This window comes from Magnolia sinica, chromosome 5 (assembly GCF_029962835.1).
Source record: "Magnolia sinica isolate HGM2019 chromosome 5, MsV1, whole genome shotgun sequence".
Lineage (NCBI taxonomy): Eukaryota > Viridiplantae > Streptophyta > Magnoliopsida > Magnoliales > Magnoliaceae > Magnolia > Magnolia sinica.
The window spans coordinates 98,525,072-98,542,467 of NC_080577.1; the positions used below are offsets into that span (position 1 = coordinate 98,525,072).

Below are 17,396 nucleotides of genomic sequence, written 5' to 3' on the forward strand. Positions count from 1 at the left end.
ATTCTCTACACTGGTCTTGTGCTTAAGCACAAAAGTATACTCTTGAAGGAATTGGACCCATTTGGCATGCCTAGGGTTTAATTTCTTATGAGAGTTTCTCTTGACGGACTCTCTAACAACGACGCGTACACAACTCCAAAATCTGGACACTCAAAATATTCTTCCTTGATGCGATCGAGGCCCGTAACTTCAACACTCATGGAGTTGAGTATTGCGACTCGACGACTCAACGCGTTGGCAGGCTTATTCTCTACACTGGTCTTGTGCTTAAGCACAAAAGTATACTCTTGAAGGAATTGGACCCATTTGGCATGCCTAGGGTTTAATTTCTTATGAGAGTTTAGATATCTCAAGGCCTCATGTTTTAAGAATAAGACGAATTCTTGCGGCAATAGGTAGTGACGCCAATGGGGTAGTGATTGAACTACCGCGTAGAATTCCTTGTCATAGGTGGAATACCTTTGTTTCGCCTCATTCAGTTTCTCATTGAAAAAGGCGACAGGGTGCCCTTCCTGACTAAGTACTCCTATGCCGACTCCTGACGTTGTCACATGCGACTTCAAAAGCTTTTGAAAATTCCGGAAGTTGCGTGACCGGAGCTTCGGTCATCTTGACCTTTCTCTCCTGGAAGGCCTTCGAGGCTGCCTTTGTCCATTGGATTTCTCTTTTCTATATGCAATCTGTGATGAGAACCATAATGAAACTGAAACCTCGAATGAACCGCCTATAGAAGGTGGCTAAACCGTGAAAGTTACGCACCTCATGAATATTGCAGGGTTTAGGCCAATTGACGATGGCCTTGACTTTCTCGGGATTCGCCGATACGCCCTCAGCTGACACAATAAAACCTAAAGAGATCACACTACTAGACAAAAATGCGCACTTCTTTAGGTTGGCGTACAACTTCTCGGCCCTAAGGATCCCACAAACCTGCCTCAAGTGGTTGAGGTATTGTTCCTTAGTCATGCTATAAATCAAGATATCATCAAAATATACGACCAGGAACTTTCCCATGAAGGGCCTCAACACTTGGGTCATCACACGCATGGAAGTGCTTGGGGGTGTTAGTGATGAGGACATCGTGCACACGCACGCCCGCACACCACCACCCCTACGCAAGTACGTACGCAGAAGGAGGACCCCACCATCGATCTGGCTCGATGACGACGTCCAGAGAGGGCCTCCTAGCTAGAAGACAAGTTTTGGTTCAGAAAAGTGGCCCGATAGTCAAGAAAAGCCCACCATGGGATCTCATGATCGTGGCCCACTCATCGGATTGGTTTTATATTTTAGGTTTTGCTTATTATTATTATTTAGAACATCGTGAACGCTTTGGATTTTCTTATTTGGTTTTTATTTTAGTTTACTTCATCGCCAAGTAATAGGTGTCGCACATGGTGCGAGTTTTGGGTATAGGGTTCTCCCTATAAATAGGCACCCCTTGTAGTTCTTTTCATTCATTGAAGTTAATAAAAAAATTCCTGCTTTATTTTTCTGCTCTCTTCGTGAGTTGTGGAAGAATTCAAAAGTGGGTGCGAAGCCCTCCCTATTCGAAGGGCTAACTACCATGGTGCGAAGCCACATCGATCCCCATTTACCCCCATCTTCCATCATCTTTTTTTTCCATCTTCTCCCACCATCCGTACTTCGAATTTGTCCTTTTGTTGCATCAGATTTCTTCATTGAAGCAGGTTTCCAGATTTCGGCCCGCAGGCGAGCTGAAACTTCGGCGGAGCACCACACACAAACCGTACATCGGATCGAGCTGAAATTTGGAGGTTTTGGAGTCCATCCTTGGCCGACCAGGGTCAAGGTGGCCTTTTTCTGAATAGTGGGCCCCACACACGTGCGGCCGGGATCACGCGCACGTCCGTCTGGGCCATTGTTGCTGTCCACACGCGGGATCATCTTTTGGCTCAGGTTTTTATCCTCTTTTATCCTCTCATAGCCTTTTTTCATGAATCATAACCCTAGATTACATGATCCCTAATTGATTTGCCTCTTTCTATCACCTTAGGGTTCCTTGAATTGAAATTAGGGAATCCCTTGGATCAAGGACTGATTTTTTATGCATGAGTAGTTGATTTTATTTCCCTTTGACATCGTTTGGTTTATAATTTTTATTGGTCCAGTCCTAGCCTGTGTCGGCTTGGACCCGCATAGATTCCCCTTTAATTGAATGTTTGGATTTTCATGTGGGATGTGGAATTTGTGTGATTGTTTCTGAATTGGTGTGATCTAAGCCTGAAATCTTGCATATCATATTTAATTTTCCATGTCCTGCATCAGTTAGTTAACCCGAAAGGCATAACTAGCCACTCGTATAGCCCATCCTTCGTCTTGAAGGCCGTCTTCCATTCATCACCTGGGCGTACACGAATTTGGTGATAACCACTTTTGAGGTCAATTTTTAAGAAGATAGTAGCATTGGCCATCATATCCAACATGCCATTAAGACGCGGTATGGGGAACCGATACTTGACGGTGATTTTGTTGATGGCTCTACTATCAACACACATCCTTCATGTGCCATCCTTCTTAGGTGTAAGAAGGGCGGGCACGGCACACGATCTTGTGCTCTCTCGAATGAAACCCTTCTTTAGGAGCTCATCAATCTGTCTCTTCAACTCAGCGTGTTCTTTTGGGTTCATTCTGTAATGCGGGAGGTTTGGTAGAGTCGCCACAGGGATTAAATCGATGGCATGTCCCTCATAAGGAGAAGCTCATTCGGTAAATCATCAGGGAAGACATCACGAAACTCATATACTACCTGAATGGCCTCGGTAGGTAACTCTACGCTAGCCTCTGGTACACTCTCCCTAGCTACAAGGGCGTATACTATCGCGTTCGCCTTCGTCTCTCGCTCAAATTCTTTGGCATTCAGAATATGGAGCGGTTTGGACTTGGACTTCGATTCCTTTGCTTCTTTTGAGCCGCTCACACCACTTTGTGTGGTGGACTCCTTTCCAATCGTACTCTTGGGTGGCAGAGGGTTTAGCTTGACCTTCTTACCCTCAAACTAGAATGTACACACATTTGAACGACCAAATATGGTGACATCCCTGTCGTAGAGCCATGGTCTGCCCAAAATAATATGGCCAACGTCCATGGGAACAACGTCACACCAAAGCGTGTCTTTATAAGATCCAAACTGAATAGGAACAAGATAACGGTGTGATACTGGAATGGAGGTTTTGTCAACCCAGGAAACTCTATAGGGTTGAGGATGAGCTTCCATCTTCCAGCTCAAACGGCTCACAGTGCTAATCGATGCCATGTTGGCACAATTACCACTATCTACGATCAATTTACAACTCTTTTCTCCATATTTTGCATAAGTGTACAAGATCGTGTTGTGGCGCCAGTCATCAGTGTTCTTGGCTTGAGCCAAAGCGCAATGCACAATTACGAGGGTCGCAGATTCTTGCGCTCCCTCTTTTTCATCACTAGGGGTCTCTACGGGCTAATATTCTTCCTCTTTGCCGTCACTCTCTGGGGGGACTACTTCTACCTGCTAATCAATAAAGAATACTTTGGTGCCTTCTCTCGTACTGAATTGGTGAACAAAATGACCAAACCCTTAACACCTAAAACACCTAGTGGCTCCACTTCCCCGTGAACTAGACCCGGCAATTTCTTTACCCTTATCATCCTTGGACCTAGGCTGCAAATTGTTGGAAGGTTTGTTTTGATATCTAGTGTTAGGTTTAGCCCCAGAGGGTTTGGCCTTAGCACTATAATCGCAAAAATCAAACCGCAGTCCCACAAACGCTTTGAGATATTGCTCGACGTCCAACACTACTTGATACAACTGTTCGATAGTGTCTGTCTTTGGCGAGCAATTCTCTCCTAATGTCAAGACTACGACCCATTTTAAAATGAGTAAGGGTGAGTACGGGGTCCTCATCAACCTTACAGTGGGTCAAGTACTCTTCGAATTTCTCAATATAGTCAGCAACACTCATGGAACCTTGTCGAAGAGACTGCCACTCCTCAATCAACCACATGCGATAAGAGAAAGGGAGGTACTTCTCTTTAAGCGTTTCTTTCATTTCTCCCCAATGGACTATGAGGAGTTTCCTCGCTCTTTCTTTCTTTAGCTCAACTGTCGCCCAAAACCTCTTTGCTTAGCCCAAAAGCTTCATCTTAGCGAATCGGACTCACCAACCATCCGACATGTCAAACCACTCAAAGTAGTGGTCCATATCCGCCAACCAATCTAGGAAAGCTTTAGGGTCCAAGTGACCATCAAACGTATGGGCGTCTACTCTAACCCCTTTTAGGAGTTGCGCATCTGGGTCATATTGTTCATAATATCCCTCACAGGGTGGGTGCACAGGTGCGCGCCCATGACCAGCTCCTTAGTTGCCTCCATTCCTTGGCCTAATCTCCTGACCAACTGCCTGAGATTGGGCATCTTCCCCAGTGGTGGGGTTTGCCCCGAAGGAGGCCTCTATTTAGTCAATGTGTTTATCTATGCGTTGTTCCAAGTGCTTATTCAAGGACTCAACCTGCTGGGTTAACTTGGCCACTGCTTCTTGCAGCTGTTCCATGTTTAGTGTGGGGTGCAGATTGAAACCACGACCCGTACATGTGGGCAAACACCGACTTGCTCAACCTAAAGACCTGCTACGACGACTATATGTGTCTAAAAGAACTAAATGACCCTATGAGACTCTATATGAAGGAGACTACACACCGATACTAAAATTCAGCAATATATATATGGGACTACAGTCTTCTAGCAGCTATATGTAATCAACTGGATGCATGAAGAACTTAAACAAACTAAACCCTAAATATGTAATGAATTCCCCTATAAGAACCCTAAGCTCTGATACCAAATTTGATGTAGGACATGGAAAATAAACATGTTATGCAAGATCTCAGGCGTTAGATTATACTAAGTTCAAAAACAATCACAGAAAATTCCACATCCCACACAAAAGCTCAAGTATTCAACAAGGGGAATTAGCACGGGTCCAGGCCTACACGGGCTAGGACAGGATCAGTAAAATTATGAACTAAAAAACACTCGATGATAAGTAATAATTAGCCACACATGCACAGAAGTCAGTCCCTAACCCAAGGGATTCACCAATTCAATCCAAGGAACCCTAGGGTGGAAAAAAAGGTGCAAACAAATTAGGAAAAAACACAATCTAGGGCTAGGGTTCATAAAAAACAGATATGAGAGGATAAAAGAGAATGAAAACCTGAGCCAAAAGACGATCCCGCATGTGGACAGAGGGCCTGGGGCGCTCGCACGTGCGTAGGTACCTGGCCGCACGTGCGAGGGGGGAACGATTGCAAAAAAACTCTCCTTAGCCCTGGTCGGCCAGGGGTTTGCTCCAAAAACCCTAAGTTTCGGGTCGATCCGAGCTACGGCCTGTGCGTGGTGTTCCGCCGAAGTTTCAGCCCTCCTGCAGGGGCCGAAATCTGGAATTCTGCTACAAAGAAGAAATCTGTTGCAACTAAAGACAAATTTGAAGTACGAAGGATGGTGGAAGATGAAAAGAGAGATGAGAGAGGATGGGGTTGAGTTGGGATCGATGTGGCTTCACACTACGGTAGTTAGCCCTTCGAAAAGGGAGGGCTTTGCACCCACTTGAATTCTCCCACAACTCACGAAGATAGCAGAAAAATAAAGAAGAAATTTTTATTAAGCTTGAATGAATCAAAACAACTACAAGGGGTGCTTATTTATAAGAAAACCCTATACCCTAAAACTCGCGTAATGTGCGTAACCTATTACTTGGTGATAAAGTAAACCAAAATAAAAACCAATCAAAGAAATCTAAAGCGTTCATGATGTTCTAAATAACATAAATAAGCAAAACCTAAAATATAAGGGTGAGTACGGGGTCCAACACTACTTGATACAACTGTTCGATAGTGTCTGTCTTTGGCGAGCAATTCTCTCCTAATGTCAAGACTACGGCCCATTTTAAAATGAGTAAGGGTGAGTACGGGGTCCTCATCAACCTCACAGCGGGTCAAGTACTCTTCGAATTTCTCAATATAGTCAGCAACACTCATGGAACCTTGTCGAAGAGACTGCCACTCCTCAATCAACCGCATGCGATAAGAGAAAGGGAGGTACTTCTCTTTAAGCGTTTCTTTCATTTCTCCCCAATGGACTATGGGGAGTTTCCTCGCTCTTTCTTTCTTTCGCTCAACTGTTGCCCAAAACCTCTTTGCTTGGCCCAAAAGCTTCATCTTAGCGAATCGGACTCACCGACCATCCGACATGTCATACCACTCAAAGTAGTGGTCCATATCCACCAACCAATCTAGGAAAGCTTTAAGGTCCAAGTGACCATCAAACGTATGGGCGTCTACTCTAATCCCTTTTAGGAGTTGCGCATCTGGGTCATATTATTCATAATGTCCCTCACAGGGTGGGTGCACAGGTGCGCGCCCATGACCAGCTCCTTAGCTGCCTCCATTCCTTGGCCTAATCTCCTGACCAACTGCCTGAGATTGGGCATCTTCCCCAGTGGTGGGGTTTGCCCCGAAGGAGGCCTCTATTTAGTCAATGTGTTTATCTATGCGTTGTTCCAAGTGCTTATTCAAGGACTCAACCTGCTGGGTTAACTTGGCCACTGCTTCTTGCAGCTGTTCCATGTTTAGTGTGGGGTGCAGATTGAAACCACGACCCGTACATGTGGGCAAACACCGACTTGCTCAACCTAAAGACCTGCTACGACGACTATATGTGTCTAAAAGAACTAAATGACCCTATGAGACTCTATATGAAGGAGACTACACACCGATACTAAAATTCAGCAATATATATAAGGGACTACAGTCTTCTAGCAGCTATATGTAATCAACTGGATGCATGAAGGACTTAAACAAACTAAACCCTAAATATGTAATGAATTCCCCTATAAGAACCCTAAGCTCTAATACCAAATTTGATGTAGGACATGGAAAATAAACATGTTATGCAAGGTCTCAGGCGTTAGATTATACTAAGTTCAGAAACAATCACAGAAAATTCCACATCCCACACAAAAGCTCAAGTATTCAACAAGGGGAATTAGCACGGGTCCAGGCCTACACGGGCTAGGACAGGATCAGTAAAATTATGAACCAAACAACACTCGATGATAAGTAATAATTAGCCACACATGCACAGAAGTCAGTCCCTAACCCAAGGGATTCACCAATTTCAATCCAAGGAACCCTAGGGTGGAAAAAAAGGTGCAAACAAATTAGGGAAAAACACAATCTAGGGCTAGGGTTCATAAAAAACAGATATGAGAGGATAAAAGAGAATGAAAACCTGAGCCAAAAGACGATCCCGCATGTGGACAGCGGGCCTGGGGCGCTCGCACGTGCGTAGGTACCTGGCCGCACATGCGAGGGGGCAACGATTGCAAAAAAACTCTCCTTGGCCCTGGTCGGCCAGGGGTTTGCTCCAAAAACCCTAAGTTTCGGGTTGATCCGAGCTACGGCCTGTGCGTGCTGCTCCGCCGAAGTTTCAGCCCTCTTGCAGGGGCCGAAATCTGGAATTCTGCTACAAAGAAGAAATCTGCTGCAACTAAAGACAAATTTAAAGTACGAAGGATGGTGGAAGATGAAAAGAGAGATGAGGGAGGATGGGGGTGAGTTGGGATCGATGTGGCTTCACACCACCGTAGTTAGCCCTTCGAAAAGGGAGGGCTTTGCACCCACTTGAATTCTCCCACAACTCATGAAGATAGCAGAAAAATAAAGCAGAAATTTTTATTAAGCTTGAATGAATCAAAACAACTACAAGGGGTGCTTATTTATAAGAAAACCCTATACCCTAAAACTCGCATAATGTGCATAACCTATTACTTGGCGATAAAGTAAACCAAAATAAAAATCAATCAAAGAAATCTAAAGTGTTCATGATGTTCTAAATAACATAAATAAGCAAAACCTAAAATATGATCTAAATTTGACTAGTGGGCCATGATCATGAGATCCCATGATGGGCTTTTCTTAACTATCGGGCCCACTTCGACGAACCAAAACTGTCTTCTAGCTAGGAGGCTCTCCCTGGACGTCGTCATCCATCCAGATCGATGGTGGGGTCCTCCGTCTTCGTGCGTACGTGTGTGTGTGTGTGGGGGGGGGGGGCGTGGGATATCCCCATCAACATACCTCTCTCTCTCTCTTCAAGTCTCAACTACTCACGTCTTAACACATGGTATCTACATCCAATAAGAAAGCAATAACTAAATAAAGCAACCAATAGAAAAACAACAAAAATAGTAACTAATATATAAGTCTAGAGCCGTGCAACCTTAGGTGTGGCCCACCCTTATCACGCCTCAACGCAAGGGTAAAAATTGCCCCATACGCTACGACCGTGGTCCACGCTGAATGTGTCCAATGTCCAGCAGCCAAAGGTGCCTGGATGTGGGTTCTAGAGTCCTCATGTATCCTAGGTCCTGAGATGGTCCAAGGTCTCACACAACTCTTGAAAAGCTGATCATGGCCCTCCCCATGATCCTTATAACCGTGCATCCAGGGCTGCGTCAGACTTCCGAGGATGGAGAACTCGAGAAGTGAGTTTTTTTCTTTCTCCAACTTCACTCAACAAAGTGAACACTTTGGCCACCAAATCAAAGATAATTTAGCAAAGAGCGGTGAAAAATGCAAATATTTGTTCACTTTGACGCACAATCAATATCCCATTATGCCATTAACATATTGGTTAGAATATTGCGGTTTTCCACATCATCATAACAAAAACAGCATTGTGGCTGCACAACATCAATCTCAATGCCATAGGAAACAATGTCCTCTTTTGGTTTCTCAACATAGATTGATCCTTTGTCAAGACCCAGATTCTTGACATGCTCATCTAGCTCGTCTTTTTGAACAAAACACTCTCAACGGTGTTCAACCAATGGACTACTCCGCTTTTAAACTGTCGTGGAACTAAGGCTAAACTTAATCCGGAGGTCCCATGCCAATCTAGAAAATGGACCAGATGATCATCCCATCCATGTGGCTCTATGCAGAGCTCAGTCATGGAACAGTTAACATCCTCTTCCAAGTCATAGACTGTTCCTCAGATTCAGGTTGTCTGGGTCATCCTCGGACTCCTGATCTGCAAAACCATGCAGCGGAGCCTCAAGTTCCACCAGCACTGCATCAATTATACTTGCCGTTGTAGGAATGGATTCTCTTCGTCCCGTGAGTTGGTAGCAGGACCTTCATCCACTACACCAGCGTAGCCATGTCCTCATCCTTGGAACCGTCACAACATCATGCTAATGGCGACATGAACTACTGCTGTATCCAATTTAATGCAGCCCAATTTGTAATGACATGTCGGGTTGCAAATTAGAGATGGTGAGCACAATTGAAAGATAATCATGCTCTGTGGTTTGGCTATTACATCGACAGAAATTGGTGAAAATATTGTAAAAAAATTGAGATGAAGTCAACATGATATAAATGCTGACCTAAAAAAGAGAGATCCCTTGAAAGAGTTAGCAGGGATCAGTCATATTCCTTCAGTTTACATACTGGAAAATGGCGAAATAACTCAGACACGAAAATCACAATATCCAATATATCAAAAACCTAGAGGGTACACATCTATAAGCTATACTCTCTCTCTCTCAATATCCAATATATCAAAAACCTAGAGGGTACACATCTATAAGCTATACTCTCTCTCTCTCTCTCTCTCTCTCTCTCTCTCTCTACTCATGTTTATCACACAAACAATGAAATAATATAAAAATACTAATCTAGATGTGGGGTCCACTAAATGGGACTGATTAATTAACTGACCTTTTGACAATCATGGCATAATGGCAGAGTGGGTCACAGTCCTTCGAGATCAAAGATGAACATGATTCTAGATCTCCATGCATACTAGGCTAAAGGTGTTCGCACCAAGAATGGCGGCGGCTAGGGTTCTAGTATGGGCAAAAGTAAAAGATGAAAGGAGAGAGAAAAAAGATGACATGAAATCAAGTTCTCAAGGATCAAAACCATGGTATTAGAAAACGGCAATGTATTGGCCAATATGTAAAGGAGATGGTCACCCCCATTATGTGATTTTTGGGGGGGGGTGTTGTTTTTTGGATTGGTCTATTATGAAAATATGCATTGTATCAGCCCATGTGCTATAAGGGGCCGAATTGGAAAACTTCTATTTTCAAAATTTCTTTTGTTTTTCTACTTCTTTTCTTCATTTCAACCATGAAGACTCAAAACATAAAATTTGAGTAGGATTTGATGAATCGAAGCATGTGACCATTTTAGGAAATAATGGAAGAAGGGGTAAATCATCGCCAATTTTTTTTTCCAGCTTCCTTTTGTTGTATTTGTATGTAACGGGCCCTAATCTACTAAATCGTGCTTGATCAGGGCCTATTTGGTCGATTTTCAGCAGGTCAAGTGGATACACCATTACACCAACAAATAGCTAACCCCCTCCAATCAACCCAAACCTACCCCCCCAACCCCCCCCCCCCCCCCCCAAGGAAAAAAGGAAAAAAAGGCCATCATAGGTCTGTATACAACCCTCACATTGTATTGCCTGTTGCATAATAACTTCAGCGAAACTTACTCTCATAGCAATTTTGGCACAATTGGGAACACCAACTGGCTTCAAATCTATCCAATTTCTCCATCTCAAACCTTGAGATAATTAGTGAATCAATAAACATAATTTTTTTTAAAGATCAGTAAACAAAAATGTGCATATCTGAATAAAGAAAGGATGAAAGAATGGCTTTGGAGAATCTGAACAACCCTTTGGTCAATACCAGAGATCTTTTGACTTACTCCTCCTTCCAAGCAACAAATCAACGCTACCTAGATCATCAACACCCTTACGTTTTTTCTGTTCTGAACTAGGCGATCTGGATTATCAGTCATTTGCAATCCTGATCCCTATGTTACTGTTCCAAAGTTATGATTCTCTACTATTCATTGGTTTAATAATGTAAATTTGTATTGAGAATGTGAGATATATTCTTTGATTCATACAATAGTTGGCACATAATACCAGAATGCAGGATCTACAACAATAATATGCATCACTTCATACTGTGTTAGAGTGACCCACACGATCCTACCCCCAGCATACCACATATTGAAGAAAGCAGTGTACCATGTCCCGTTCCGGTATAACGTACCAGAGCAACCCATGATCCAAAGTAATCTTGCAACAAACACAGAGGCTATACAATGATTTTTTTAATTCCCAAAGAATAGTGATTTCACACATCCAACATAGATGCCTTATATAGGCTTTAATAAAATGACAAACCCTACCATATAGCTAGTAAAGAGACTTAGAAAAAGGCAAATCACAGAACATAAATGCATGCGAACATGGGAGTTGGGACCACAACATGTTATCATGTGAGGCTAACCCTGAACCTCTAGTGCTTCAAACATGAGAAGAGCCTCTGTTTGCATCAGCTTGATGTAACAGGTTGTTGACAGGCTGACCTGGGTTGCGATTTTGTACAAATCAGGATCCAATAGTGGTGTGAAGTAAACTTCAAGAGATGATATGAAGAACACAAGAATGATTCCCAATAGCAAAATAGTTGAAACTAGAGATCAATGAATCCATTTCTCTTCTACCGAAGGCAACAAAAGCTAAAAGGGAAGCAACACATGTTATAATCCCTATAAACAATAGAAAACTCAAAATATGGAATTATATTCCAAAACATCAAAATAGGTTGTTACAAACAAAGGGGCCTATATATAGACCTTTGGCAAGCAAGAAAAACCCTAATATAATAGGAAATCCAAAATGCCCCTAAATCCCATCACAACCATATAAGCCTTCTGTAAATTGGCCATAACTAGCTTAAATGACAGTGGAATTGCATGATCTTAGACTTGTTTGACAGCTAACCCAATAAGCTTTCAAATAGGACAAAGTTCATGTCATTCTGACATCATTTGACACTCAAAAAGGGGTCAACTAAAGTAGTGACAGTAATACAAAGGGGATACTTATTCTCATTGAGTGGCTTCCAGCCTGTTTCCACTCATAGATTATGGTTTCTACAGAAAATCGTGTTTTGATGCAAAACAACTAAGGTGGAGCTCTCAAACACAACAACACACAATTTACCAAGCAAATTTAAGCATTTATATATATATATATATGTATATATATATAATAATTAGATCCCTGATTTTGTTGGAATTTTGAATAGTCAATACGTGCAAAATATCCAACAATATAGTGCATACTTATAATTGACCATTGTGATATATCGCGAAATCAATAATATCATGATATATCACATGATATGAGTAATATTTTGGCCAATACAGTGCATTTTTATGAATCCCCTTGGATTTCATGTCAGTCATGTGCAATACCGATAGCACTATTGACATGTGGAACACTACGACCGTTGCACCACAAAAGAATAGTTCAGCATGTATCATATGGGATCAAGTAGGTTTTAAGTTTTTTGAGGAACAATGAAGGCCCTAATTAATTGGGATTCATGATCCAACTAATTAGGATAAGGCTTAGATGATGAATAATGGCCCAATAACGGTTAAACTTAGACAACAACAAAGGCCCTAGATGGGGAAAAAAAAACTAAGACAATTTGTCCTCATTCCTTTGGTTTCTGTGTACAAACCAAAAGAACTTTTGAGAGTGTAACATAAAAGTGATGAGTAGGTTTCAAGTTTTTTAAGGAACAAGTAGATCTTATTATTATTATTATTATTTTTTAAAGGAACAACAAAGGTCCTATGACATTTAAAAAAAACAGAATACTTAGACAATTGCCCCTTTTCTTCTTCTTCTTCTTTTTTGGTTTCTTTTATTTGATTTCTTTTGATTGCTGAGTAGTTTACAACAAGGTATTCCATATCGTAATGTGGTCGAAACAGTCACCACAATTACCAATATGGGTATCGGCCATAATGGCCAATACAGGGGTGTAACAACCGTTACAACTCCTATAATGGTTGAAAGTTTTTGTTTGCTCGAAAAATTCTGGAAAAAATATCCAGAAAATCGATAATAATATAAATATTCCAAATATGTATTTATTTCTTATTTTGAACATGTTTATGCTAGCATAACAGTCCACTCTTTGGTGAGAGTATTGTATCTGGTTGTCTGGTTAATTTATGAACATGGGTATGTGTCTCTAACATTTACACATTACAATCAAGCATCAGAACTAGAAATCGGGGAAAAAAGGCATAAATATCACTTTTTTTTTTTCGATTTTTTGAAAAAAAATGGCCATCGGAGCTTCTATTCGCCTAAACTGCTTCATTTAACGATTTTAATCCCAAAAACTAAAGTAAGACTGGTCGAAATCTGTTGTAGAATAATCTAGGAAAGTATTTCGAATGAAAAAAGTTGAAAAATGAATTTAAATAGAAAAAAGTGATTGTTTTTCAACCGTCACACGGATAACGGTCGTTATGCCCCATAATGGCCGATATGGTCCCAAAAAACCAACGGTCCTGTTTCACTCCCGTATCGTGTAACGGTCAAGGCCGTTACCTATACGTATTAGCATTTACAACCATATCGTAATGGATACGGAACACCTTGGTTCACAACCTTACGTCATCTTTTTTTCTTTTCTTTTTTTCCTATTTCCTTCATGCAGTGTTTTAAGTATCGACGATATCGGTCGATAAATCCCACGATACATCTTTTATCCCACTTGTGTGATACGAAACGCGCAAGTAGTCGGATATATCCCCCATGTTCGATCCGGTCAGTGTTCGAAATATCGGTGTCGCGTTACATATTGCACCCTTGGGATACATATACGTTCGGTTATCGCACAAGATATATCGTTTGTATCGGGTAATTTATCGCACCTTTTAGGAAACATGAGGAAACATTGGGAAAATGGTTGAATTTTTTTATGAAACTTTATGGATTGTTAAAAAAGACCTTAATACACACTTTTAAATCATAATATCTCAAAAAAGAAGTGCACATAATGGGTTTCCTTTGTATAAGGTCATAAGCTATGTATCGTTTGACTGAACTAATGCAACTATATTCAAATTGAATGCATAACTTTTAGAGTGTATGTGATGGTCATTTCATCAAACACTCCTACCTACTTCGAAATTAGTCTCAATTGTCAACTGGTTGAGGGGAACTTTTGAAATTTTTTTTTTAATATTTTAATAATTTTTCATTAAATTTAATTTAAAATGATTTTTATTTTTTGAAAATTGACAATGACTTAACAAATCAGTAGATCGGCCCTCATACATACTTGATTTCATGTTTGGAGTGTAACATTGCTAGCAATTTGGGAGAAATTGGAGAAATTTCGAAATTTTCCCAAATTGGACCACCTAAACTCAAAATTTGAAATTAGAGTGTATGCGATGATCATTTCATCAAATACTCATAAATACTTCGAAATCAGTCTCAATTGACAACTGTGTGAAGGAAATTTATAATAATAATAATAAATTTTTTTTTTTTTTTTAAAATGGAGAACCTGAAGAACTAATGGATATAGAAATCAAAGCTCCAACTCTATGATTTTTCATGGAAAACATGAAGAACCAATGGATTTGTAACCATTTGACACAGATTTAGCATAATTTCAACGAAAAAAAAGGGATTGGAAATTGATAATGCTCACCGGATCAAACATGTGGGATATATCGGCACTACTTGTGCGTTTCATATCGCATAGGTGGGATACGAGATATATCATAGGATATATCGGCCGATCTCATCGATATTTAAAACATTGGATTCGGTGAGTATTTTTTACTTTCGATCCTTCTTCTTTTTTTTCTTTTTTTTTTTTTGTAAATCATGTTAAATCAAAGTCAAATTGTTACAAATCTATGATTTTTCATGTTTTGCATGAAAAATCATAGATTGGGAGCTTCAATATTGAGATTTGGAGATGGGCCAAGTTGCGGAAAATTGACAAAAATAAATAAATAAAATTCTCAATTTCTCGCAACTTGGTTGCAATCTTTGTGTCCAAACAAAAAATCAAACATGTATGTAACCGGATCAAGTGATTCTTCTTTTGCTTTTGAAGTATTGCTTATGTTTGCACACATCTTCTTATATTTATAAATTATATGAATAAACTTTGAATATATTTGCATCAATTCAGTTAGACAATGCATAGATTAGGACCCCATACAAATAAAACCTATTATGTGCAATTGTTTTTGTAATGTTTTGATTTATAAGTGTGTATTGATGCCTTTTTTAACAATCACTTAAGTTTCATTGAAAAATATAACCAATTTCCTAATATTTCCCCATGTTTCCAATAACAATGATACATTACACGATACAACCGATATATCCCATGCGATAACTGATACGTATCCATATCCCAAGGGTGTGATACGTAACGCGATACCAATATTTCGAACACTGCCTGCATATGATTCTTTTCTTGAGAAATCTTATTGATTTCATTCTCGAATTTGGCATATGCATTCCTTGCTCTTGCAACTGGTTTGTTTCTACAAACCTAGCTTTCACCACATTTAGAAATAGTGAGGTTGTGAAATATAGATTTAGACTGGTGAATTAAATCACATTTCCCACATGAATAGCTCTCTAATATGCAACAATGGGTTTATGTGAAATACCTGCCCGTAACAAATGTAAAAACACCCTCAATAGAACCAGTAGAGGGCATGCGCGAGCAACTTTCATAAACAAATTCCTCCCCATCAGGATACAAGAGCGGATGCTGCAGCCATGTAGAAAGAAAATTAGGATTTCAGCTATATGATGAGGACATGGTGGCATAGATCAGAGACAAGTCTTACATGCATGTGTGTTGCCCGTTAAAAGAACAATCAGACTTCTTTTATATGATAAAATTATAATTTCAGGAAAAGAAAAGAAAAAACGGAGTATTAGAGGACTACAGCAAAATGTTCCTCAAAAGCTCTTTAAATTAAATGTAGTCCTGGAAAGAAATGAAAACCTCACGACCACCACCACCACCACCACAGCATCATGATTATTGTTGTCATTGTTGTTGCAGCTGCTGCTGCTGCTGTTATTACTATTATCATTGTTTTATTACCGTTGTTATTGAATATCATGCCAGAAAGTTTGCATAAAAATTTTCAGTCATAAAATTTCATCGCAGGAAGAGTTTAACAGAAGTGAAGCTTACCTTTCCAATGACAGCTGCACCATTAACATCAGATACAACTGCATCATTAGCACGGATGATCCATTGGCGCCAATAAAGTTGGCAAGATGGGTAGTTCACACCATCCAATATGCAGCCCTGAGGCAGGAGACGCATTCGGATTGAGTAAGAAAAGTAGTATGTCTGCCTAGACTGAAAGTTGCATAGCTCTGGAACAATCACAGCAGAAGCACGGATCTGAAAATAACAAATGCAAGTTTGAGTCAGGCGACCGGAATGGTGAAGAGCAGGGTTTCTTCTTGGGCTCTCGCCCTTGAGAAGTTTGCAGGTTATGGGGAAGTGGCTTTCATGAGGCACTAGAATGGGTTCGTGCTGCAATTTGGTAGTCTTAATTGTTTGTGCCCTATGAGGGGTGCCCCCTCTGTCCATTTTGGGCTCCATGTTTCGTCAAAATCTTTTATCAATAAGAAAGGACTTGAGCCATCTCATGGTTACTGAGATTAAAACTCGATAAGACAGCTATAAGATAATCAGAACAATATTGTGTGCTCGTTTACTTTCTAGGACTAAATACATCTAAACACAGCCATTTCATCAAGCACAAGCTGCACCAAATAGCTTACTTTATCGCAACAGCATCGAAGGTAAATGGACGTTTCACAATGTGCTGTTGCTACAATGCCAATTTACTTGATACACACAACAATCTTTTCGGCAGAATAAAAGAAATTCAAGTAAAGAAAAGTAGAACAGTTCTATAGCATTTGTAGTGCAAAAAACATAAAAAGATCCTGAACACAGGATGCAGTACCTGATAAACATGCCTAGCAACTTGGCTGAGACAAGTGTTTTTATTGGAGCAACTTGGGCTTTTAAAACCATGATCAAGTAGGATTTTCTTGACTATATTGGGTTTTTAAAACCAGACAGTCTATCAGTATCGCTACAAGTTTCATTGGCCAAGGATATGGAAACAATATCGATATCGCCGATAATATCGCTGATAACTAGAAATGCGGGGAAACATAGGAAAAACAGTGGAATTTTTGTTGGAACCTCAGGAAATGCTAAAATACATATTTGCATATTTAGGAATTAAAAAAGAATGCAAAAAGAATGCATACATAATAAGTTTTCATTTAATGGGGGCCTAATAGCATGTACCGTCGTAAGAAATCAGTCTAACCATCTAATCCATCCCATCTAACCATCCAACCATCCATCCAACCTTCCATCTAAACATCCATTGGTAATGCAGAATATCAACAACAT

General features: G+C 40.5%; 1 protein-coding gene across 2 annotated transcripts in view; it reads right to left on the minus strand.

Moving 5' to 3' along the window:
- Positions 1-17,396, minus strand: part of LOC131246401 (F-box protein SKIP16-like) — a 30,952-nt gene that overhangs the window by 9,073 nt on the left and 4,483 nt on the right. The window contains exons 3-4 of one of the 2 annotated variants that reach the window (XM_058246503.1): positions 16,146-16,361; positions 15,607-15,710 (exon numbers count right to left, since the gene is read on the minus strand). In XM_058246503.1, coding sequence (XP_058102486.1) covers positions 15,607-15,710; positions 16,146-16,361 — 320 coding nt within the window. The remainder of the gene's footprint in view (positions 1-15,606; positions 15,711-16,145; positions 16,362-17,396) is intronic. The other variant, XM_058246504.1, reaches the window with a different exon arrangement.